At 49.1% G+C, this 24,913-nt stretch overlaps 10 protein-coding genes across 10 annotated transcripts; 3 read left to right on the plus strand and 7 right to left on the minus strand.

Moving 5' to 3' along the window:
• Positions 1 to 50: 50 nt before the first annotated feature.
• N7518_002424 (uncharacterized protein) lies at positions 51 to 771 on the plus strand (the record flags this gene model as incomplete). The annotated part of the gene is made up of 2 exons (XM_057183352.1): positions 51 to 208; positions 270 to 771. The coding sequence occupies 2 exons, from the start codon at positions 51 to 53 to the stop codon at positions 769 to 771; spliced, it is 660 nt and encodes a 219-aa protein (XP_057044802.1).
• Positions 772 to 1,827: 1,056 nt separating this feature from the next.
• N7518_002425 (transcriptional regulator family TF) lies at positions 1,828 to 2,490 on the minus strand (the record flags this gene model as incomplete). Its single annotated transcript, XM_057183353.1, has 1 exon — positions 1,828 to 2,490. One exon carries the CDS (start codon positions 2,488 to 2,490, stop codon positions 1,828 to 1,830), a length of 663 nt encoding a protein of 220 aa, XP_057044803.1.
• A 1,389-nt stretch (positions 2,491 to 3,879) lies between these two features.
• N7518_002426 (TLC domain-containing protein) lies at positions 3,880 to 5,267 on the minus strand (the record flags this gene model as incomplete). The annotated part of the gene is made up of 2 exons (XM_057183354.1): positions 3,880 to 5,085; positions 5,148 to 5,267. 2 exons carry the CDS (start codon positions 5,265 to 5,267, stop codon positions 3,880 to 3,882), a joined length of 1,326 nt encoding a protein of 441 aa, XP_057044804.1.
• A 627-nt stretch (positions 5,268 to 5,894) lies between these two features.
• N7518_002427 (sugar porter family MFS transporter) lies at positions 5,895 to 7,667 on the minus strand (the record flags this gene model as incomplete). Its single annotated transcript, XM_057183355.1, has 3 exons — positions 5,895 to 7,038; positions 7,102 to 7,302; positions 7,363 to 7,667. 3 exons carry the CDS (start codon positions 7,665 to 7,667, stop codon positions 5,895 to 5,897), a joined length of 1,650 nt encoding a protein of 549 aa, XP_057044805.1.
• A 306-nt stretch (positions 7,668 to 7,973) lies between these two features.
• N7518_002428 (uncharacterized protein) lies at positions 7,974 to 8,207 on the plus strand (the record flags this gene model as incomplete). The annotated part of the gene is made up of 1 exon (XM_057183356.1): positions 7,974 to 8,207. One exon carries the CDS (start codon positions 7,974 to 7,976, stop codon positions 8,205 to 8,207), a length of 234 nt encoding a protein of 77 aa, XP_057044806.1.
• A 1,201-nt stretch (positions 8,208 to 9,408) lies between these two features.
• N7518_002429 (uncharacterized protein) lies at positions 9,409 to 12,287 on the minus strand (the record flags this gene model as incomplete). The annotated part of the gene is made up of 3 exons (XM_057183357.1): positions 9,409 to 9,994; positions 10,045 to 11,895; positions 11,950 to 12,287. 3 exons carry the CDS (start codon positions 12,285 to 12,287, stop codon positions 9,409 to 9,411), a joined length of 2,775 nt encoding a protein of 924 aa, XP_057044807.1.
• A 1,642-nt stretch (positions 12,288 to 13,929) lies between these two features.
• Positions 13,930 to 14,919, minus strand: N7518_002430 (uncharacterized protein; the record flags this gene model as incomplete). Its single annotated transcript, XM_057183358.1, has 1 exon — positions 13,930 to 14,919. One exon carries the CDS (start codon positions 14,917 to 14,919, stop codon positions 13,930 to 13,932), a length of 990 nt encoding a protein of 329 aa, XP_057044808.1.
• A 702-nt stretch (positions 14,920 to 15,621) lies between these two features.
• N7518_002431 (uncharacterized protein) lies at positions 15,622 to 17,799 on the minus strand (the record flags this gene model as incomplete). The annotated part of the gene is made up of 1 exon (XM_057183359.1): positions 15,622 to 17,799. One exon carries the CDS (start codon positions 17,797 to 17,799, stop codon positions 15,622 to 15,624), a length of 2,178 nt encoding a protein of 725 aa, XP_057044809.1.
• Positions 17,800 to 18,706: 907 nt separating this feature from the next.
• On the minus strand, positions 18,707 to 19,957 carry N7518_002432 (Spg1/Tem1 GTP-binding protein; the record flags this gene model as incomplete). The annotated part of the gene is made up of 4 exons (XM_057183360.1): positions 18,707 to 18,805; positions 18,880 to 18,954; positions 19,004 to 19,296; positions 19,354 to 19,957. 4 exons carry the CDS (start codon positions 19,955 to 19,957, stop codon positions 18,707 to 18,709), a joined length of 1,071 nt encoding a protein of 356 aa, XP_057044810.1.
• A 562-nt stretch (positions 19,958 to 20,519) lies between these two features.
• On the plus strand, positions 20,520 to 22,116 carry N7518_002433 (ribosome biosynthesis protein RRB1; the record flags this gene model as incomplete). Its single annotated transcript, XM_057183361.1, has 3 exons — positions 20,520 to 20,715; positions 20,775 to 22,035; positions 22,092 to 22,116. The coding sequence occupies 3 exons, from the start codon at positions 20,520 to 20,522 to the stop codon at positions 22,114 to 22,116; spliced, it is 1,482 nt and encodes a 493-aa protein (XP_057044811.1).
• Positions 22,117 to 24,913: the final 2,797 nt, after the last annotated feature.

The raw sequence follows: 24,913 nt of genomic DNA on the forward strand, positions 1-24,913 counted from the left end.
CACGTTCTCTATCAATTCTACTCTATTCGTACCCAGGTTGCTACTACACAATGGTCTTTGCGCGCCGTTCAATCTTCCGCGCTGCGACTGCAGCTCAGTCCTTCCGTGTCGGCTCTGTTAGTCGCCGGTCTGCCCAGCTCCTTGGTCGACGATTCAAGTATACTAGCAACAGCTATGAGCCAGGGCCTTCATCCAGTAACTTGCCTTGGTAAGTTATGTTCTTACTTCCGAGAAATCTTATTCGGTCTTCTAACTACTCCTGGTTGTAGGTTGGTGGCCTCTACTGCTGTGACTGTTCCAATGATCTATTACCTCTGGCCTTCTGGCTCGAAGGGACATCACGACACTCACGGGGACGAACATAAAGAGGAACAAACGGAGGATCACGGCGAGGTAGAGGAAGCTTCCGAGGAGAAACCTGCCGAAGGATCCTCTGAGGCGGCGCCCAAGAAGGAGGAAAAGACGAACGCCGAGGAGAAGGGTGAAGAGAAGGCGGATAAAAATGAAGAGCCCGAAGAAAAGAAGGAAGAACCCAAGGATGAGAAGAGCGAGTCCAAGGAGGAAGACAAGGAGAAGAACGAGTCCAAGGAGGAAGACAAGGAGGAGAAAAAGCCCGAGGAGGAGAAAAAGGAGGAGAAGCCCAATGATGATGACTCTAAGAAGGAAAATAAGGACGAAAAGAAAGACGAATCCAAGGAGGACGAGCCTAAGCAGGATGAGTCCGAGGATGCTGGAAAGGGCGAGAACAATGATGGCGAGGCAAAGAACTGAAGACGCCTTGCTCCCTTGAGCGGCTGTAGAACCAAGCCTGTGTATGATATTTCAACATGTTAATGTTCGATGTCTTTGTCCCATAGTATTCATGTACCTGTACCTCTACTATATATGAGATATGAATACCAGTCATGTTAGCGTGCTGAAGAACGATAGTTCATTGGTCTATTCTGCTAGTCCGGTCTAATCTTAGTAGTCAATAGTCGGCCGCTTATACGACCTCTATACTTGATGATATAGGGTTGGATGATCCCAATATAGTGTTTCAAGATGATATCATGAACATTATAATTGCAATTATATTACGATGCCTTTTTAATACATTTATGAACCAAAGAAAAAAATAGGGAAGCAAACCACCACGTGATACATAAAGCCCTTTCCCCTAGCAGTGTTTGACAATCGCTCACAGTATACTTAGGATCGTGATATCACATCTTGATTCTTAAATAAACTAATTTAATCTAAATAATCAAAGAGTTGGGGCTGGTGGCAGGTCACATTGGTCTTGCACTAACATTCTCGGATCACACACTTTCACCACCGTTGCCATGCCCAGAAGCTGGTCTAACTATTCTAGGGGTTGTAAAAGGCGGCTAGGTTTATCTCTTAATTTAACAACGTTAGGTTGAACCGAGACTTTGATATCTAAACCTGGTTAGGCATTGCAATATCATATCTATACCCACAACAGCGTTTAGACCACACACTTTGCTTATATAGTTCTTGTAGAGACGATACTTTTCTAAATTTACTAGTATTTTGTAGGTTCACCTAGACGTTACTCAGGCGTTACCTAGACGTTACTCAGGCGTTACCTAGACGTTATCTAGACATTACCTAGGCGTCTTAAGGCGTTACTAAGGCGTTAGCCGCGTTACTTAGAAGTTACTTAGAAGTTACTTAGACGTTACTTAGACGTTACTTAGACGTTACTAGGTAAGAGAAATAAAAGTATTTTGTCAAAAAATCTGCATGAAAGACTTTTAGTTGGGCCGTGGTAGCCATGAGTGTACCACCTAGCTTCAGGACACCTTAGCAAGGGCCGGGCATTCAATAAAACCCACGGCGTTCAAAGACATGCCTCAATGGGAGTCCATCGGGCCCTCGCATAACATCCACCCAGCTCAAATCCTCCTTTCCTTCCTCCCGAGTCTCATCAATGAGATCCCAAATGTCCTGGACAGCAGTCCACTGTGCCGTGACATTTGGAAGGTCATATTGCTGCAACGAACGCCACAAGGACGCCCACAACTGGCGGTCCTTGCTGTTGCAGGCTCCCACAAAAGCAGGGAAGGTGACGGGTGGATCTCTGTGCATCACCTCGGGTGCCATCAGTGCCTTGAGCTCTTCGGCATGGAGCAGACACATCAAGATGGCATCCAGAGGGATGGAAGTGTCGTCCATGAAGATGTGGTTGATTCGATTGTGGAAGTAAAGGCACGCCGAGAGATACCAAGCCACTTCGAGGTTGTTGGAGATTATTTGTTGTACCTCCATGCCGGGAACAAGGAAAATTGGGATGTTATCATCAGGTCGAAAGGTTTGTAGATGGGAAGTCAAACAATTTATGTCTTCAATGAGGTGCTCTGGTAGGATATGACTGTCCGTATTATGTTCTCCGATTATTTCTGCCAAATCTTCGATTTCTTTGATGGCAAGTTCGGTAAAGCGTGTGATGCCGTCTAGCACGCCGAATGGTAAGCGGAGTGGCATGGTGACTACTTGGAGTAGTGATCACAGGATAAAAAAGGTGAAAATGGTGGATTGGATTGTATGTCAAATGTGATAGGCAGTTGGTCATAAATGTGGTGCTCAGCAAAGAAGGGAAGATGAGAGTCGACGAGGAAGGGAAGGATATTTGGAGAAATGTTCTGATATAAACACAAATTGTAGCTACTATTCGTATATTTACAAGACGCTTATGGCATTGATGCCTAGACGATGCGATATGACCGACGACGATGCGATGTGATTGACAAGGCAATATTACCTTCGTATATGCAGGCATCGAAGTAGGCTGTTGATATAGTTTGTAGAAGGTACAATAGGAAACAATGAGCTTGTTAACGACAATAGTAGCTTATTACCGATGTATTCTGATGCAGTGAAGATGGAATCTATATGCATTATATTCTTCACTGAAGAACCAGGGAAATGGTAAATGTGCAGTTTGTGACGAGCTATATATCAGTGAATAAGCTCAGTATACACTCAATTCATTGCTAGACTGGAAATTCTATCATCCGAATATTTTGCGAAGACTTCGTATAGGGTCGTAGTATAAGACCAAAGCAAATGTACCTGAGGTCCGAGGAAGACGACATAATTGAGAAACGTAGAGCTCTATCTCGTTGGAAACGAGAACCTAGCTCAGTCGTGTTTCTCTTTCGCACTACCTTCAAAGCTTCAACATGAGGTTCGACTCCCTTGAAACACCGGGAAAGGGTTGATATCCGCTTTTCGACATCTTCCTGGCTGTTGTCCTTGTTGGGATCATTACTGTACTTGGTATTGTTTCACGTCGGATTCATCCCAGGACATGAAGGTAATAATCCCCTCTATCTTGGATGAAGTTCATTATTCATGATATTCGGCTTGCGAATGTTGGTCGTGGAGAAGGAAAGATTCAAGTCTATCTGATATCATGTCGCTGGGAGTATTCTTTTTAAAAAGACAATTAATTGCTTACAATAAATATGGTTGGTTGTAGTTCAGTCCCTTTGTTTCATATTTGCTCGGTAAATGACGTCCATGGACTCAAAAACTATGTTAAAAAAACACAAATGATGTACATGAATGGCAATAGAACATCAAGAGACAGAAAATTTAGTAAAAATTATTTAATTCATATGCTCGTCAAAACAAGCGCCGGCGCCCGCTCTTCTAGAGGGCTATCTAACAGGCACTGCCAATGTACCGGGCTCAGACCCAGCTCCAACAAATACATAACAGCATATCAACATCCAGAGGATCAGCTGGAGACACACTTGATCCAATGCATAACTATAAAACTGTGAAGGTCCCCGACTTTGATGCCGGGTAATTGATTGAATGCTGATCGATTAAATGGTAATCGATCAAACTTCAAGAAAAGCGCTCGACTTATGCTTTTCTGCTGCGAGTCCGAGGACCACGCTGTTCAGTGACAGGCTCGCCGTTGAGCAGAACCTGAGGAGCGTGGTTCTCCTTGCCAGTCTGGTCTGCGCCACTGGCAATTGCCTTGGTCGCATTGGCAGACTCTAGCGCTTCCTCTTCCTCTTCGTCCTCGCTGCGCTCGTCTTTTGCGACATTGGTGAAGATGTAGTTGGACAGGATGCGCAGGATCAGGAATAGCCAGAATAGGTTGACAGCCTGCAAACTGGCGAGCAGCGAAAAGGTGATGTACTGACTGATCCAGCACTTGTACTGCTGTGTCTCCCAGTTCAGCTCGAAGGGTCCAACAGTGCGGAACTCGGTCAGAACAGCCCAGAGGATCTTCAGGTTCAGCACATGACGCAGGTAAATCCACCATCCAACGAACATGGCAAAGTATGGCGCGGTGATATACGCATCCAGATAATTGAGCGTCTTGGAGGTGGCCAAAAAGAAGTCGGAGATATCGTGCGTGATATACACCGCCAAGCCCATGTACGTGAAGTGGAAGCGGTAGCTCAGCGCAATAAGCGCAAGCGTGATAACATGGTGACCAACAAGCTCCTTGAAGTCCTTGCGGGGCTTCTCCAACTGCAGCAGCAATACAATCGCCTGCTGAGCCCAATAACTCGCCTCGAGCAGGTAGTACGCCTTGAACAGACCCTCGTGCTCGCGGTGCGGGAAGCCCTCAAACATCGCCGTCGTATTGAAGTACCAGATAGTCGAGCGCTTCATCACGTACAGACCAAACGGCCCGAATACACCAAAGTACACGGCCGTATACGCTTGCTCCATGAACCGAGCCGTTTTCCCCTTCCCACGGATACCACACCACACCGCAAAGGGGCGGATCATCTGCTGCATAATGAATTCGCGCGTGAACGACAGCACGATCGTGTAGAACGCCACAAACGCAATGTCCTTTTTGCCCTTACCGTACATGATGGGGCCACCGGGAGTCTTTGGGGGCTGCGGGTAGGACAGGAAGATCGCGCTGTGCATCGGGTTCGATGTCGTGGGGTTAAGCGCGTACAACCCCAGCAGGAATAGCATGACGAGAAGCGGCAGGAGCCAAGTGTATCGAAGACAGGTATCCGCGAAGCGATGGAGGAGGGAGCGACTGCGACGCCGTTTGGTCTGCGCCTTGCTGGCCTGTTTGTGTGCGACATCGAATTGCTGGTGGGATTACGGGTTAGTGAGGGGGTTTGAATGGGCGGGCAATAACTTTCAATACGTACCTTCAGAAATGGCGATGATGGCTCGATCGGACTCACTTCGTTCATCGTGGACATCGCTGGCGCACTGGTGTCACCCCGAATGTCCACGCCCAAGGCTGATGTTCGCCGGGGGCGAACCATGGCGATTAGGAAACTCGAGCTTCCTACCCTTTTGGACTCGGAGGGTTCGAGCTCACGTGCTCCAATGGAAAGAGGTGGATGAAGGGAATGAGAAGAGAAACTCGAGACTCATAACCAGGACGATCGGGTGAAGAAGATTGTGAAAGGTGACTATCCATTTTTTTTTCCAGGGGGTGAAGAACTCCACCCCGTTGACCAGACAGCTTCGCAGCTCCGATCGGAAAGTCTTGGCATATTCATTTCCTTTGATGCGCTTTTTTGGGATGCAGCAACTAGCTTTTCGGAAACCCTATATACATCCCGGGCTGGTTTTGAATTCGCCTACGACTGCCAATCAAATGGCCAATACTTGCGAGACTCCCACGGAACTTGCGAGACTCCCGTGGACAGCGACATCTCCTATTTGGGACCCCGACGTGTTTACGATCCCACAGTCCCGAATACGAGCATATTGAAGTTGGATAAAAATGTTGGGATTCGTTGATATATGCACGAATTGTGGATTTATGCAGTTGTTGAATTGTATAACATGACATCATATCGACATGAACATGTCTAACCCGAAAGAGAAGCAAAACAATAATACAGCGGAGCCATCTAACAACCTCGTCTATACACGCTCAACTTCTATGCGTCGACAACCTCAGTGTGAGTGGCAGCGCGCTTGTCAGCACCAGCCAGTTTTTCGCCAAGGATCTCAATATCACCCGACTCGGCAGCCATAGTGCGCTTGGTATCGTGGGTAGTCTTCCAGGCCGGGGTACCGATATAAGGGATACCGTTGGGATCCTCAAAGATCTGCTCGATTTCCTCTAGAGTCTTACCAGAAGTCTCAGGGAACAAGAAGAAGACGTGAATGGTCATGGCGAACAAGAAAACACCGAAAATGATGTACGTCTGCCAGCGGATCGTGGCAAAAGCAGTGGGCACGAACAGACCAAGCGCCGTGTTGAACGCCCAGTTGAACGAGGTAGCCAAAGCAACGGCCTTACCACGCACGCGCAGAGGGTATAACTCTGAAGGGTACACCCACGACACGGGACCCCAGGTTGGGGCGTACGAAGCCACGAACAGGTATGTGCAGGCAATCAGTCCCTTGGCAGGGGCGCCACTCAGAAGCATTGATGCCTCGGCCACACCGTCGATACCACCGGGCACAATCACGCCGTACTTGGCCATGATACCCGCGTTGGCGAACATCCAGATCATCATGAAAATAGCGCCAATCAGGAGAGTAGGACGACGGCCCCAGCGGTCAACCCAGATCAGGGCGGGCATGGTCATGACCACGTTGATGATGTACTGGATGGAGGAAGCGAGGAGGGTGGCATCGCCCTTGTATCCGGCCATGGTGAAGACATACGTGATGTAGTACATCATGACGTTCATACCGGTCAGCTGGGACCAGATTTGCGCCCAGATTCCGGTCATGGTGCGGTGGATCATCCTGGGCTTGAACAACTCAAGGTAGCTGACGTCCTTGTTCTCGCGCTCGAACTCACAAATGTCGCGGATCTCTTGCATCTCGGCTAGAACAAAGGGGCTGTTCATGTCGCCCTTGCCGTGGACTAGGGTCAGCACCGCCTGGCACTCGTCCCAGCGGTCCTTGCGGGCCAACCAACGAGGGGACTCGGGCAGGACCATCATTCCGAAGAAGAGGAGTACAGCGGGAACTGCCTGTACACCCCAGGGGATACGGAAGACGGACTCGCTGTAGTTGTGGGAGGTGGAGCTGTTGCCATGTCCGATGAACGAGCAACCGAAGGAGATACTGTGGAACAAGAGTCAGCTACTGAGTCACTTTTCGAATCTCAAACCAGGTGTTACCACATACTAGTACATGATCAGAATACCCCAGGTGATGGCCCACTGCTGAGAGCCGACGAGACGACCACGCTTGGAGGGAGGAGAAAGCTCCGAGATATATACAGGAACCTGAGCGGACTCAATTCCGACACTGAGACCGTTGATGACTCGTCCGGCAATGAGCATACCCATGTTCTGGGAAGCGCACACAATGACGGAGCCGATAACCCTAACAGAATGTTAACCACAACTGTTCAATATCAACTCCACCCTAACCATGACCACTTACCAAAGAACACAACCAACCATAATAGCATACTTCCGACCAAGACGATCCGAAATGAAACCAGAGATAAGAGCACCGAGCCAAGAACCACCGGGCATGGCAGCGGTAACACCACCCTGAGCCAGGGTGCTAAGACCACTACATACATCGTCGTCGTTGAATGGAGGGCCCCGAGGACCATGATTGAAATAACACTTATAAGCCGGCGTCCCGATAATGGCCGACATGGACGAGATATCGAAACCGAACAGTGCACCGCCAATGACGGACACCGCCGTGATGGCGTAGAGATTCCCCACGACAAACATGGTAACTGTTAGACCCAAGCCAGGGGAGAATGATGGCAAAAGAAGAGAGAAACTACAAGAAACCGAAAAAGGAACGGGGAAAAGCCTCCCTGCTTAAATAGATCGCATGCCGGCAAAATGCTCTACAGTAAGAAATACATGACTAGTCAAATCCACCCGCATATAGGCATTGTTTTCGTTCTGTTTTCTTCCAGCATCCCCACTCCCTATCCCGTGTATGGATCGTCCACAGAGAAGGATTAGTGTAAAACATGTGATCATCTGTAGATAATAATAACAATAAAAAGGGAGAGTTACAACAAGACTATGCCAAGACTCCGCTTGCAACCCCAGCTACCAGAACGCGCTCTGATTGGCGGAAGCCAGATTATGCTTATCCACCCGCTCCCCGATGATTGGTGGACTACCCCGGCAAAGACTGGGATCCGGGGAATCGGGCCACGAGCTCACAAAATTCCTAAGCCGAAGAAGGCCAAGCGCGGTAATTGCGAAGTTCCCCGAATCCGGAAGCCGTGTTCGGGCGAGAAAAGAGTCGGCTGATTCCCCTTGGACGGCAGTGGCGTTTCTGGCAGTACTTACTTACTACTAGAATATAAAAATAAAGACACTCTTCTGGAAATGAGGTTCTTTAAGAGTGTAGGTTCATCCCAAAACAGGGTGTACGATTTTCCGATATCCCCAGACCCAACCCGCATTTCCCTGTCAAGAAACAGGTCAACACCGTACACGTGCTTGGTAATCTTACTGTATTTTCTTCGCAATTTAGCCGGAGTGCCCACATAGCTACGTAAGAAACGAATGAGAAGAACATCACTTCAACCGGTGACGCTTCACCATCATAGTCCGGGGCCCCGTCTACGGCCATTTTTCCAGAATGGGACAATACGCGGCTTCTCGTTAACTTCAGTGGCTGCCGCTCGCCGAGGTGGAGTCGGCTTGAACTCGGCCTGCGGTGGTTTTTTTCCTTTTCTGGACTGATTTTGTTAATTGTTGTGCCTAGTTTGCCCGCTGCTCGAAGTTAGATTGTGGTCAGGACTTCGGACTACCTGGTATTGTCACTTGCTATTGGAATGGATTATGAATTCCCACGTTGTTACGTAGATGATCATCTAAATCCTTAAATCCATTCGTATATCTTATGTGATGTTCCCCGCGTGGAAAGATGCGGAGGGCTGGGGGAATCCGAAATCCTAATTGCGCTCACCAAGACTAGCGTGGATGATCTCTCATATGTTCTGGCTTTTGCTCTGATTTTCAAGCCACTGACATCAATGGTGCAGGCCGTTGCCTTTCTTCCCCCTTGATATTGCACGGGCCATGGTAATCTAGTTAAAGTCTCATCCAAGAACGGCCATGTCCAACATACGCTAGCTATATTGACTGGCATCACACCTTTTAACCTTGCCAGAATGACTTCTACCACTAGGTCCGCGCCAGAGTTGGTGATATCGCATGCTACTTCACCTGAAATCGAGTCTCGTTGAGGGTAAGAACAACATCGCATTGGAAATACACAAAGATAACTGCTTGTGGTAGATCATTTGACAAAATACAAAACCATTTCTGGAAAAAATTTCCCCGCTCTCAACACCCGACAATTAATATACAGTGCATCACTCGGGACCTCATTATAGACACGAACCCGACTTCGATCAACATCACCAGCTCCTATACAGAGGAACACAGGGGCTCTCAACCTCGACAGACGTTGCGATCAGAGAGTACGCTGATCCATATAACTTCAATTGTTCTCTGGGTTCTGAGGATCATATTTCCAACGGCGGTGATTCTCCGAAACCCACCACTTGGCCACATGAGCCGCCTCGCTGAGCCACTTCACAGCCTCAGGTCCATGCTGCTTCCGCACGGCGTCGACCAAAAACAGGAGTTGGTGATCTTCCTGGGGTTTGAGCTCGAATGGGTCGGCGATGACATCGGTAAATCGCCACTTAGCTTCGGGTTTGAGGGGCACGACCAAACGGTACGGCTGTGCGGCCGCTCGCATGGTGAACCACGTTCCACCAGGGTTCATTGTGGAGAAATGCCATTCTTGCTTGCCATTGTGCTCGGGGATAAGTGCGCGTATCATCGACTGGCCCTCGTACATCGGGAGTAGATCTTTGATGATCTTATTCGACTGCTTATCAATAGAGGAGGTTTCGACGAGAAGATCCAGAATCGTGGGGAGAATTTGGGTAGAGAGGACAGCAGTTTTGACTTCGATCTGGGGCAGCTTAGGGTGAGAGAAGAATAGCGGCACGTGGAAATTGCCGACGTGAGGGGAATGCCAGGCGGTGATACCACCGTCATTTGGAAGTGATAGACCGCTAAATTAAGTCAGAAGCTGAATGGACTGCGAGTTATAGGTAGAACTTACTGGTCACCAGTCATCACTAGAAGGGTCTCATCGGCAATGCCGGCATCATCAAGAAGCTTCAGGATCTCGGCCACCCACTCATCCTGGTAGGCTATAGTATTCAGGTATCGGTTCAATCTCTCGTTCTGTTCAGTCGACACATCCCCCAGCATCTCCTTATAACCACCAGGGATATAATACGGAGTATGTGTATTATGTGTTAGATGGCTGAGAAAGAGGCGGGTGTTGTTCTTCTTGGCATCGTCGATGACATCCCGGAGATAATTTTTCAATAGCTTATCCTCATGGCCATGTTCCTCTTCCTCTGCTGTTTCTTCTGGGATATATTTACGACCACCTGCGTCGATTGTTCGCTTTGCCATGATATCCTTGTACCCTAGAGCAGGATGAAGCATATAGTGCTTATCCCAGTCGTCAGGGTGTGACTGCATCCACATAGTATGCCACGGCCAAGAAGTCCAGTCATCTGTCTCACCAGTGGTGTTTGGCTGGTGGTTTATCGCATCGAGTATGTGCGGCAAGCAAGGCTGGTAAATATCGTGCAGGTACTCGAGGTTGGCCTCAACAGCCATGGGATTCACTCCGCACACAGTGCCCGTAATACTCTTCAGAGTATAGGTCCCGGAAGTGTAAGCGTTGCTTGCACTGATGCCACCATACGGCTTCGGATGATCATCCCCGTCCTTATGGAACCCGGTCCCAAACCCGGTTAAGCGCTCGGCGGTAGGAGTGAGCTTAGTGAGCCTATCCTGGACGTCCTTGGGGATGCCGTCTGGGTAAGATTCATTGACGTGCTTCATGATGTAAGAGTTTGAGCGGAAGGGCCACACATCCTGTCGAGTGCTCTCTAGCTTAATGAGAATGACATGCTTAATCTTCACACTTCCGTTGTGGAGAAGTTCACGTATAGGCTCCAAAATATCGTTCTGGAGGTTTGACGTGTGCAGAGGATCCTTCAACGGATTGTAGTGTTCATACACATAGTCGGCCTTGTTGTGCTTATTGATACGGAAGGGAGACCAATCCGGGAAGCCATCTGACGAATTGTATGAAGGTAACCAGTCAAATGTGGGGAAGGAGTCCAGAGCAGTGTGGCCCTCCAGCCAGCTGAAATCGGCCGGTAACAAGGTGACATTTTCATAGGTGGCATTTCCATTAGCAGGAATTTTAGGGGCGCTTTCTGGAACACTTGCTGGGACTTTTTCTGGAGCCTTTCCTGGGGTACTTTCTGGGGTATTTTCTGGGGTACTTGTAGGAGGGGCAATTGCAGGAGGGGCACTTCCATTCGCTGGCGTTGGAGTTTCATGAGCGGGCGAATATCTGTGGCTGCTGAACGGCGCAAGAGACAGGGAGCCAGAGAGATAGCCGTAATCCGCACCGCGTGGACGAATGCAACTGAGGAGAACTAGGATTAAGCCGCACGATATGACGATCACGCGCTTCAGCAACGACCGCGTCGGCTTCTGCTCGGGTTGACGAGGTGTATCCAATTGTGATACGGAGTCGCTGTCGTTGTGACCCTCATCATAGTCATCGATTTCAATCTGCTGATAGGTCTCTGGATCGGACAATGGCTTTCGTGGAAGACACCGGCGGAAAGGGAATAGCGAAAATGAACCCCAAATCTCCAGGAAAGTTTCGGTGGCTTGGAATAGATACGGCGTAGCGAAGTACGCAACGATCATAATCAACGTGTCGACGAAGACACCGACAGTCAACATGGACAGAACAGTCTGGGTAGCAGTATTGGAATTGTCCTCATGAGAACTTTCCGACTTCCCCCAGTGAATCTCCGCACCTGTATGTACATAGAAGGAGATGTTGGCGGAGGTTACGGAGGAGATATATAGACTGAGATGCGATTAGCAATTGATTGTTTCTTACGAGTCCCAGACGACAGCTTACCTGAATAAAAGAGTTACAATTGCAGCTACGTTCTGCCAGACCCGCGATTCAAACGAACGGGTCAGGTAGCACGCGACCAGAATGAGCAGGATGTCCACCAGGAAGAAAGTGGGGCCCCACGGAATGAGTGATGGAACCGCGAGCGACGTGAGATGGACGCAGAGATGGAAGCATTTTGACAGGATGAGGGAGATGAAAGTAATTGAGAAGAAATATGTGCGTGAAGCGTCCAGGTAGACCTGGGGGGATCTGGCCACTTTGAGGGCGAAGATGGCCGAATCCTCGAGTTGCCGACGGAGCTGGGAGAGATCTCCGGGACGATTCAATGAAGATTTCATGCCAACAACAGCACCCTCCGAAGGGAAGACAGGCTAGAAATTGAGGACGGATACATAAGCCGACAAGGAAGAGAGAGAGACAAGTTAAAAAAAAACTGGAAACTGAAAATCCAGGGGTCCAACCATAGGGCGGGGCACAACGGGTTCATGCACTTTACGGAGCAACGCCCGGGCTCTTCAAGTTCCTGACGGTTCTTGGCGCAAATGTGACCACGTGCGGAATTACCGGGATAGGCAAGGGGTAGAGCAAACAGTGCAAATAGAACAAAGGCAGCAAACACTATCGACTGCACTTGTAATCTCGACCTCATTTTCAACTGGGAAATATCCTAGGTCTAATTAAGTTACATGCAATTATTGTTGATTGGTAGTGAGGAGATTACATGTCTTGGTCTTATTTCGCTTAGCAGGGTCTAGACAGAATAGATGCTCCGTACAATCGAACACGTATGTTAGTTGTAGGGGCCAAAGCGAATAGCACGCGTGCTGTCTCTGGCTAATTAAGGGGTGAGTACTAAGACAGAAAGGGAAAGCCGAAATCTGACAGGCTTACGGTACAACATATGTGACATTTCTGTTGTATGTCGCCACTTCTCTATGGTTGTAATTTAGGGGTTCCTTCCAAAGTTAGGATCATCCGGACGAACCTTCGAAGCTCTAACTACATGCAGTTAAGCTGTTTCAAACCAGGTTATGTCAGTCCAAATGAGGCGAGCCGATTGGCAACCCCCTCTTTCAGCCTTATTGGGCCGATCGACATGGAACTATGCTTGGCACACATAGAACCGGGGAATCAACGAAAACGCCGATGCAATATATCTTCTATCAAGCCGTCTTACAAAGATGTAGATCGATAAATTGCCAACTGAATTTAGCGGAAGTTCATGATCATGGTATTTCTGTAGGAATATATATATGTACACTCATATCCACTCAAGATTGAGTGACTCTCTATATATAGTTCTAGACATCACGATGACATCACTAGAATACCACCAGAATGAGGAACAGTCGGTGAGTTGTATTGCACTCGTTGACGTATCTTAGATCTCTTGCCTATGATACACTAAACCGAAGGTCACAGATGATGGTGTACTCGCTGGTACAATGCCCTAAACGAGCGGGTCAACTCCGCTCAGCGAAACCAGGGTCCAGGACCCAACCGAGATTGCGCTTTCATGCATATATGTATCTCCCTATAATAGCGAGAAAGAGAATTCAGTCGTCACATTGGAAGGCCCTTTTCTGTCTGATCTAGACAGCTAGCTGCATGTAGTACTTGCTGATATGATCCATATGTGATCGACCTTCCTTATCTTCTTTGCCTGCTGAAACTTTGATCATATTGAGCAATCCCCACGACTATTTCGGGCTTTCTGTATTTACGAGTCGAATGGCTTAGCAGACTTGAGTTACGAGTGAAGGACGTGAAGGATATGTCGATGAGCTCTTCAGGTACAGACCAGGTCACTTTCCCTACCTTTTTCTCGGCCAAGTTGTGATATCACGTTAACAAGACTACCTGGGTAGGTACATACGTATGTATGTATGCATTCATCTAGATCACCACAGGAAGAGTATCGCATTTGCATCATCATTAAAGTATCTCCCATCGACGCTAGAGACATCAACTGCTCTTCCCTTACCTAGACCAGAGGTCCCGTGGCTGCACAGTACGAAGTCCGACCGCTTCTCTTCTTGAAAGCGTCCTTTCTCTCCACTTCTGAAACTTAGGAACATTAAAGTTCGAATACCGATCGTACATCTCATTGGGGACCTCTGCCAATTGATCCGCAAGATCAAAAGCAGTCTCCAACCGTCCATTCAGAAGCAGGGAGATGGTACCAATACTCTCATATAAAATTGACCCATAATCTTCAACTCCGTAGCCCATTTTAGTTATAAATGCCAACCAAAGTCTCATTGCAGACAAAGGCCACTGTGGACGTGTTTTGTACTTCAGAACCTCATCCATCTGTTCATCGTCACACCTGGGGTTGCCACAACGCTTGGCCTCCCAATCTTCATAACTCATGTGACCAGGGGGAAATGGTAGTTCCGTCTCCGCTGAGTGAAAGTCGAGGACGAGGTTTTCAACGATGATTCCACGGTCCTCATCCTCATAGGAGTCTTCACGGCCATCTTTCCTACCCACTGGTCCATATGTCAAGAATCGGTCCAAGTAGCGGTAAAAACAGTGATTGAGAGAGAAGGTAGTGCTTCCAGAATAAAGCGCCTCTTTACTGGTGACGATGCGTCCAAAGAAGCGCATGTCTATGTGCAGCGTAGAGAGACGGGTCGTAAGCCGTGGGACTGAAATCCAGGTTGAAAACATATGCATTTCATTTAGAACCGAAAGGTCAAGAATGTAGGTGGTTTTCTTCATTCGATTGAGGACCGATTGGGTTTCCACCGAGACTTGACGATTTGTCAGGAGCAGAGAGAGACAGTTCGATAGGCTGTGTGTATCACGCTTCTCGTGATATAACTCCATAGGCAATGTGCGAGGTACGTCCGAAGCACGCAACATGTTCGATTCGGATGGGTATTTGGGTGGGATTCGATGGCCGTTGATTACCTCTTCGAAGATCATGGCACGGATCTCCTGGGGGAGATCCATCAAGGAAGGCATGATTGTTGATCGGGCCTCAAGATGTTTGAAGAAGTTGGCAAGTACTGAGTTTGGAAGCTGAAGGGGTGCTATTTATGCCATTATATAAGCCTTTATCTAGGTAACCTTTGTTTGCCCGTCACTTTCAGGCAACGGGGCACTTTGGGAAGGCACGTGGGTTGGGGGTATAAAAGGGCCCCCTTCCCCCAACTCTTCTTCTTCTTTTCTTCTCTCCTCCACACCTCTCTCAACCACCATCTCTCCGTAGCCCCATGAGACAGCGTCGGCAGAGGGTGCCGTAGCACATGCTGCTTCACCTACCACAGGGACCATGACATTACAATATGTATGAGGTCCATGTAGGTCTGCATCAAACATCAAACTGGGCTTTCTCGTGGACGTTCCTGAAGTCGTGGCTCTCATTGCCACTTGACGAGTCCCACGGAATACATGAGGGGTGTAAATCTCCATAGCCGAGATTCGTAGATTTGAGTCATATGCCTAGACTAGAGTAACAAGCTGTCCCTTGATTCGAGCTAGAGGATGACATGGAGAAAAGTGAAAGCAACATCCAAAAATTTGAGAGCATGATGTCTTCCTTTCCAATCTCATGATGAATGAAACTTTTCATTTGTTTATTCAACACCAAACACCGTTTGTACAGCAGAGATCCAAAAGACAAATTTTATATTAATATTAAAGCACCCGCCAAGGACGAGAAATCTACCTAACCAGCTCCCACTCAGCAACATAAGCCCAACCCATACCAACACGGCCAACCTTCTCCTGAAACTCCTGCGCCGTAACACCACTAGCATCCTTCCGATCCCCAAAGCTAGTCAACACAGCCAACTGCAGCTTCTGACCAGGCGCACCGAGCATACGCGCACTGGGAACATCCACATACCAGAACTCGCCACCGCCCGCGGGTCCGGAGCCTGGTACATGCGTAAAAGGGAGTTTGTCGTCCTCGCGTTCGTCCACGCCATGAATCATAAGCAGGAACAAGCCCGCATGCTGGATGTGGCTGTGGCGAGCGAGTGTCCAATGCGGACAGAGGAGACCGAACTGGAAGCGCATTGCGCCAGGCGTGCTGACGGAGATGTGCATGCCTTGTGGGTGGAAGGTCTTGCGGCCGATGGTGCGCTTGTCGGCGTCGCTGTAGACCTGTAGGGCTTGGACGCCGTTTGGTCGTTCCGGGTCTGTGAGAATATACTCTTCCCAGGTTATATCGGGGCGTCCGTCCTCGCGGAAAAACTGGCGTTTGTTTGATGGGAAGTGTTTTAGGCCGAACTCTTCGTTCGGCATTGTGAACATCGACGGTTCGAATCGTTGCTTGTATGGCTGTCCGGCGCCATCTATTGCTCCTGCGCCCCAGCAGGAGTCGATTAGTTTCCATCGGCCTCCATCGATTTTGACGGCGTTCCAAGCGTGGTTGCCTTCGAATGGTGGCACCGGGGCCCCTGGAGCAAGTGCGTTGTGTCCGAAGCCTTTGCCGTGACCGCCGACTACGATTGCCTCTAGGCCGGCGTGGGTGGCTAATGCTGCAAATAGTCCTGCGTAGCCTTCGCAGACTGCCAGTCCAGATGCGAGGGTACTGGCTGGCGTGGAGGACTTCACGCAATTGTTAAAGAAGGCATAGGTATCGTAAGCAATGTTATGATGCAACCAGGTAAATATCGCGCGTGCCTTGTCTGTCATGGATGGGAACGGTGCTGTCAACTCATTGGCCAGCCACGTCATATCCTGCGTGGGAAGCGATGCACGAGGATACCGGGCTGCATGGTTATCAGGACCTGAGAAGTCCCGGCATACCATGCATTCGGTGTCTGAGGTGGGAGGTGGCGGGCTTGGAGACACAGCCGAACCATTCAAACGTGGCTTTGAAGCCATAATTTTGGATAAATCCGGACGAGAGCCATGTGGAATCGGTGGTGGTGTTCCGTTGGGGGTAGTTGTGCTGGATTTGGGATTATTAAACCCGAACTGCCTAGGATCCTTCCTTTGCGCAGGCATTGGTGGAGGAGGCAATGTCTTCCGGATAGGTATATTGACACTTGAGTCATCACCAGTTCCATTTGTGTCTGCGGGTACCGCGGATGGCCGACGTGATGGCAGTCGAGGCACCGGGGGTTCCTCATCCTCATATCGTGGAGGTGACTGGCTAGGATGTGGAGAAGAAGTAGGACGGGGAGGTTGACTCGGCCGTGCAGGCTGACTTGGAATAGAGGGAACAGGCGGTTTGGACCCCGGTAGCGATATTTTGGAGGTCAGTCGAGCAGACAGGCTCCCAAAGCTCCTCTTACTACTAATCGTAGGCCGCGGGGCCGGTTCCAAGCTAACTTGCTCCTTTGGTCTGCGGGCAGGCAATGCAGGCAGCTCTGTCTCGCCCCATGCGGGCGCCTTGATGCGATTGTTCCCAGTAGAGTTCACCGAGGTTGTCGATGTGCCTCGCCCCGTAGTTGTAGTTGTAGCTGTCGACGTTGTCGAATGTGACGCATCGGAAGTGGCTGACTCAAGGGATGGCCGGCGCTTTTGGTCCGTTGGCCTACGCGGTGGCAGCGGAGGACGGGCTGGTGTAGGGGGAGGCAGGCGATCTGACCTTTGCGTGGGCAATGGTGGGGGGGCTTTTGGCTTTGGTTTCACTTGAGGCCGGAGAGTTTCCATTGGAGGCGGTCGCAGGACCGGCCTCTGAGTTCTGTTATCTGCGGGTTCATTTCCGACAGATGTTCGATCCACGACAGAGCCGACTGCATCGTATGAGGGAGGGTTGTTGACGGACGCGCTCCGTTCGGTCGGGCGGAATGATGGTCCAGGTCCTCCCGGTGCGCGGGCCAGTTGCGACTGGTTAAGGGCGGCGATCCGTTGCTGGATAGAATTCAACTGAGGATCTTCGGCCATGGTGCCTGAGCATAACGATATTGAAGAGAAAGTTGAGACGTCCGCTCGAGCTTAGGTACCTCGTTCTTGGCTTGGCGGGGGCGAAAGTAGCCTTGTCGGACTCTGAAACACAACTGTGAATTATTGGTGACAAGGATAGTAGGCCGGTTATGCGGCTTGTCATGTCATTTTGTAGTCTTTTCAATGGTTTTTTTCATGGGCTTCTTGGATTGTATTTTTAGATGTCTCTTTTATGTATCTAAGACCGTATCTTCTCCCGCTTCTTAAGTTCTAGGTAGACGGCGGGAAAAGGCGGGAAAAGGTTTAATTTGTGCAGATGACCTTTCTTTGTATAACCTCAGATAATTTGATTCAACTAGAGTCCCCGAGAGAAAGACGGCGAAAGATAATATATAAGAAAGAAAAGAATTAAACAACAGGAGGCTCAACTAAAGAGGGGTCAGCCCTGGGGCCTATCCATGGGTCCAGATCTATATTTGGAAATTCGAGGTACGGATCTACAATATACACAGTAAAAACCCGATGAATTGTAAGTTGCAAGCAGAAGATGTTTGAATTTATTTCCAGAATATCATGATTCGGGGTCCCAAACGCCTTGAACCGGTGAAGCCCTCAAAAAAATAAGGAAACTAGGTACGTGCAGATGGATGAAGGAAGAAGATGAAGCAAAGAAAATGACAAGGAGAAGGGTAGCAGTTAAAGAATAAGAAGCCTCGAGATCTCCAATTGACAGCATGCAACCCGTCAGAAGAACCCGAGGCCGTGATACAGACATAAGGAAAGTCACGTACATCGTTGGAGAAAAGAAAGGGAAATTCACAAAGTGGTAAAGCCGTGGGGGTAGAGGGCCAGCGTCGATCATCAGCAGCGTCACTTCGTCCCAATGTACATCATCGTCAGGGCAAACTTAGACATTCTTGTAGAGGAGCAGGGGCTCGCCAACATTCTCGATCTCCGGAATGGTACACTTTAGATCGAATGCCTTGGCTAGAACGATCTTGAAGATCTGCAGAGGGTCAGTATGTGTTCTATCAGACTTGGAATAAACCGAGCAACAGTGTATGAACGGCTGCAACGTACCTTTTGCACATTGATGCTATGGCTGGTGCTGCTAAATATCAGACTAGCCTTCATAGCCTTGGCAAATCGCTTGGCCTGCAAATATGTTAGTTGCTGCGGGAAAATAGACGAGGATCACAAGTACCTGGATAGAGATCTCCTCCTGGTCCTCACGGGGAAAGTTCACAAAGTGATCATACTTGGTGCCCACCAGGAAGGGGATAGCTGTCTTATTGAAGCCACGTCCCTGGCGATACCACTCCTTAATCGAGTTCAATGTACTCTTGCGAGTGAGATCAAACATGAAAAGAATTGCAACAGCGTCATTGCAGACAAGCGGTAGCATATTAACGAACTCGCGCTGGCCACCAAGATCCCAAATCGAGAAGGTGATTTCAGTGTTCCGAATTGAGATTGTCTTTTCCATAAAGTTGACACCTTGACAAGTCCTTAGTTAGTAAATCAGATCTGCTGTAGAATAGAAATTCAACTTACCCAATGTCTGGATGTAATCCTCGTCCCAGCTGCCCTCGACGTACTTGACCATCAAACTAGTCTTTCCGATCTGCGCATCGCCTACCATACCAACCTTAATCACCACACTGTTCTTGTTAGCCTGAGACGCTTGGCGCTGACCGGCGTCTTGCTGCTGGAGCTGGGAAACAGGGGCCCGTTCTGGACCACTGGAGAGTCCAGATCCCGGCCTGGAGTTGGGAACAGGTAGAGGGTGGTGGCTGAGCAATGGAGATGAGCCCTGGCGGGACTGATCGGTATCTTGGGCAGCGTATTCGGGAGCAGATTGATGAAAGTCGGTCGATCGGGAGTGGTAATGCGCCTTCGAATCGCTGTTATAGCCATTGTTGATGGCCGCACGGCTGATGGTGTGGTCGGAAGCCGGCTCTTCGGTATTGGCCGAGACAGGCGCAGGCTGTTCCAGAGGTTGGTCTAAAGGTTGTTCAAGGGGCTGTTCGGGCGCAAGCTCCTGGCCCTGCGCCTGTTCTGTCTGATCCTCCGGAGCAATCTGCTCGGATTCCGCAACGACAGGAACAGCGGGCGCATCCACCCCAGGAGCACCAAGAGGGTCCAAATTAGGCTCCATGACGTTTCAAGATCGGTTTCGGTGTAGAATTCAGAGAAGCAACCTGCCAACAAGTTCTGACTGTCAGCATATACGCGCGGGGTGAAGAAGCTCAAGAGGGGACTAACCAATATCACAACGGGCTGAAATTCCAGCGCAATCTAACGAGATTGCATGTGTACTGCCTCAGGGGATTGGTTTTAAGAAAATTGAAGAAGCCGAGCTGTGTTGGTTCTCGGGGGGGTCAGCGGACAAGGGTTGTCCCTGAGTAAACAGACCGAATTGGGAGGGGTGACGAAAATGGGAGTCAAAGCAAACAAACGCAGGAACCAGGCTGGAAATGAACGTCAAATATTTGACTCCTTCGAAACAGCGGGGCCTAGGCACTAAATAAGAACGTCAAGGCTCTCTCTGGTGTACCTTCAGCTCGAGGGTGGGCAACTGGGATCTTACGCTAGGCCACGATAGGTTTAGCGCCGCTCCCACGCTGTTGCCAAAATTTACGGGAAAAAAAAAGTTCTTATCGCACATCCCCCTCCTCGGTCTCGACACCCTTATAATTAACACTTTTCACGGGTTCAAGATGTCCAAGAGAAGCGCTGAAGCAGACGAGCATACCGCCGCCCTCAAGGCTGGCGAGCGGCCAATTGCAGATGCCCCAATGGACGAGGCGGGGGAGTTCGAAGACGAGTACGAGGATGAGTTTGAGAGTGAAGATGAGATCCTAGAGGCCGGAGTGGATGGTCGCCCAGATGCTGAACGCGAGGAGGAAGAGAAGGGTGCGCATTCTTCGATCTCTAACCTGTTCAACTGAACTAACCTTATTTGAATCTTATAGAAGCTATGGATGTCGACAAGGAGACTTTCATTCCTGGACGAACAAAATTGGCTCCCGGAGAGACACTATCGCCCGATCCCTCCACTTATGATATGCTCCACACACTCAGCACACCATGGCCATGCCTTTCCTTCGATATTGTGCGCGATTCACTCGGTGATAACCGCAAGACCTACCCCGCTACTGTCTACGCTGTTACTGGTACACAAGCCGAGGGCTCGAAATCCAAGGAAAATGAACTCATGGTGCTCAAGATGAGCGGACTGAGCAAGATGGAGAGGGGAGGCGAGGATTCAGACAGCGACTCGGACGACGACGACATGGGCGAGCCCATTCTGGAGAGCAAGTCGATCCCGCTTGGCTCAACGACGAACCGCATTCGTACCCACCAGACCCCCTCCCAGTCCGGTGATTACTCCAAGCCCCCGCAGACCCTTACCGCGACCTGGCTCGAGAACTCGCAAGTCGTCATTCACGATGTTACCGCCCACCTTTCTAGCTTCGATGTTCCCGGCACTATTCTTCCCCCTTCGGCATCTAAGCCTCTTTCCACCCTGCGCATGCACAAGACTGAAGGATATGCATTGGATTGGTCTCCGCTCCAGCCTCTTGGAAAGCTGTTGACCGGTGACAATAACGGATTGATCTATGCCACCACTCGCACGGAAGGTGGCGGCTGGGTTACCGACACCCGGCCGTTCACAGGCCATGCTTCCTCAATTGAGGAATTGCAGTGGTCTCCTAACGAGCGCAACGTGTTTGCATCCGCTAGCAGTGACGGTAGCGTTAAGGTTTGGGATGTGCGATCCAAGTCGCGCAAGCCCGCCGTGGACGTCCAGGTCTCCAAAACCGACGTGAACGTTATGAGCTGGTCTAACCAGACAGCTCACCTTTTGGCCACTGGAGCCGACGATGGACAGTGGGCAGTCTGGGATTTGCGTCACTGGAAGCCCAATGCCGCGGCGCCTTCTGCCCAGATCACCTCTACCCCCGTTGCATCATTCGACTTCCACAAGGAGCCGATCACCACTATCGAATGGCACCCCTCAGACGACAGTGTGGTGGCCGTTGGCTCGGCAGACAACACTGTCACACTTTGGGATCTTGCTGTCGAGCTGGACGACGAAGAAAGCCGCCAGGCCAACATGGTGGACATTCCTTCGCAACTGCTGTTCGTGCACTATATGGAGTCTGTCAAGGAACTCCACTGGCAGGCACAGATGCCCGGTACGCTCATGGCGACCGGCAGCAGTGGATTTAGGTATGTTATATTCGTTATAATGAGGTTGAGCCAAGCTAACCAGATCCTTTTTATAGTGTTTTCAAGACGATCAGTGTCTAGACGAAGAAAATGTATCTACGCTCCGACTAACTCGGGAATTTCATGTGCCATGTCTTGCTCATATACCATTCGAATTCTGTGGATTTTTTGCTCCTCAATATCATTATGCTCGGAGTTAGACCCTTCCCTTCAGATGGTCAGGGTGGTGAACAAAAAGTTTTTGTCGTTATATCTGGCATAGTAAATAGACATATCGCATTACCAATGAGGTTGATATACATTCTGCAGGGATGATACTTGACAGTTGACAGTGGAATGATCCAGGCAACTCCGCCTCCTTTGACAGGGCAATCTGCAATGCAAAGCATCAGCAGAGCATATGCAGCGGAAATACCCCTAACACTACTTCCACGGACTTATCCACAGATGTGAACTCGCTATCCTCGCCCATTCAAAAGAATCAAAACACAGATCAAACGTACAAGACGTTAGTAGGGATAACCTGCACATGTGCAAAGTCACAGGATGGACCGTGCCAGATCGCCAATGCGCCATTAAATACTCTGTACAGACAGATACATATGCAGCCTATGATATGCGACGTGACCTAGTACATATCCGTAGCCTTTCGGCGCTGACTTGGCCTGGGGCCGAGTCGGGTGCGACGAATGGGCCAGTCGGTTCGATGATTCTCGACGGTAGCTGAATATCTTTCTTTAATGTACTAATATGTGGAGGGGTTTGTATGGACCTAGACTGATAACATTTAGAATATAGAATCAAAGTGGTACGGAACACAATATATGTTGTAGTCTTCTAAGGTTGCGAAGCTGTTTGGCAGATCGACTTGGCTGCGCATTGTGGCGATGTGGGATGTTTTCTTTGTTGTCAATGCGAAAAGACCCACTCGACGGTGCTGTATTGGACGATAATTGTATGGATATTGCAATGCCATGGCATACATAAGTACATATGGAGCCTGTGGAGTGGATTAACGCTCTAGGTATGACATGCATGAATTCGAATGGAGACTGTTGCGCGCATTTATGTCAGACGGTTTTGACTGTTGTGCTTGTGTTTCTCGGCTCAAGACATCGGAGTCAGGTGAGAAGTATATTATAGCGTATATAACTACATGTAGTACTGTCTATATTGTATACCTCGGTTGTGGTGATATACCTAGAAGCAGTGCGTACGGAGTACTGTATATGTATTCAGGTATGTAACTCTAATAGTCGTATGGTACCTCACGCTAGAAATCCAATCGATCTGATCTACCGGCCAAGTCTGCTCCTATCCAATCTGGAAAAGAGCATTCCATTCTCCCTCGTCATCGTGCCTCCAATAAATACCGCTAATGCACGCCCGAATCCAGCCCAATCACATCAGATCTAACTTCTCTCGCGTTTGCGTTAGCAGAGCAGAAACATAAGACTAAAATAGCTCCATTTTTGCGACATCGGCTTGTTCTCCGGTCGGGGCTTACAGCTGATCGAATGTTAGAATGGGACCGCTAATTTAGCGTGAAGGAAAATATATTAATCCGTGTTAATCCGCGTTTCGACCATCTATCTGCTCAGAGGGGTCTTAGCGAATGTCGAGATCTCTCTTTACACTAGGATGTCTTCATAGCTTATAATAGACGTTCATAAAGACCCCGTGATCATTATTTACAGTATTATCTTTACCACTAAATCCTATCTTCTTCTGTACTAGGGTATTATAACCCCTAAAAGAATCCCGACATTCGCTGATGTCTGACATTCGCCGAGCTCTCGGAATTCGGATTAATACATGTTCCTCTGGGCCAAGAGGCGCTAAAAATTAGCGGTCCCATTCTAACATTCGACCAGCTGTCGGTCGCTCCGGTCGAATAATCTCTCCGATATCACTTTACTATTTGTCAGGTCCAGCCTCTTTTTTCTCTTATCGGAGAATCGAGCGGTTTGTTCCGCCGGTAATTTATGTACAGTACGGAAAGACCATATGATGTTTAGGTACGGAGTACTGATGTTATTGTCTATAACATAATGTTGCATTTGACGTATATATGTACATCATACTGGGTACACTCCGTACTGAAGTACTAAATATAAACATCTTCATGTTTGATCTTAGCGCTGGATAAACCCCAGGACTCGCCACAAAATGCTCTTCATTTCCTTAATGAAAAGCACTGTTCCTGGGCAGGTCCGAACACAACTAACGCCGTACAATGGGCAGCTTCTCCGATCCGACCTTATACCCACACTAAACCTTGATCGTCCACAGGGACTCGGCCCATCCAGTCAGACCGCGAGCCTGAGCGCCTGGCGAGGTAGCTATTTGCGATCTGCTTCCGATGTAGTATTGCTACTCCGTGCTCCTATCCACTATTCGGAGACATAGCGTCAATACTCCGTACGGAGTCCAATATCCAATATACAAAATGATAGCTAGGCGTTTGTTATCGTCAATGTACGGTGTCATAATAATGATACCTGGAATAATAGTCCAGGCCGTATCAGCCAATTGTTCATCGCCGGGCCCATTGCTTTATCCAGGCACATGGCCGAGAACTGCGCGGATCAATCGACAATACTACTCCGTAAAGAATTGTGTCTCTCCATAGCTCGCGGGAGCTCCACTAGCCTCCATATCTTCTATCCACTCCACTGCTATGAATTATCATTGCCTGGATTGCGATTGCGTGTTTCGAGTAAATATGTGGCCAGTTGATCGTGTGCGACATTTGACTTAATTCTGGCCGGGATGCATTTTTGCCAATTGCCGTTATTTCACGCCTTCGGTCCCCTCGATGTTCCGGCGCTGATCATCCGTGCTGTCACCCCACGTCTTTTTGCCGCTCGATCTGGAA

The sequence above is a fragment of the Penicillium psychrosexuale genome, assembly GCF_028828465.1.
Source record: "Penicillium psychrosexuale strain IBT 29551 chromosome Unknown utg000002l, whole genome shotgun sequence".
NCBI classification, from domain to species: domain Eukaryota; kingdom Fungi; phylum Ascomycota; class Eurotiomycetes; order Eurotiales; family Aspergillaceae; genus Penicillium; species Penicillium psychrosexuale.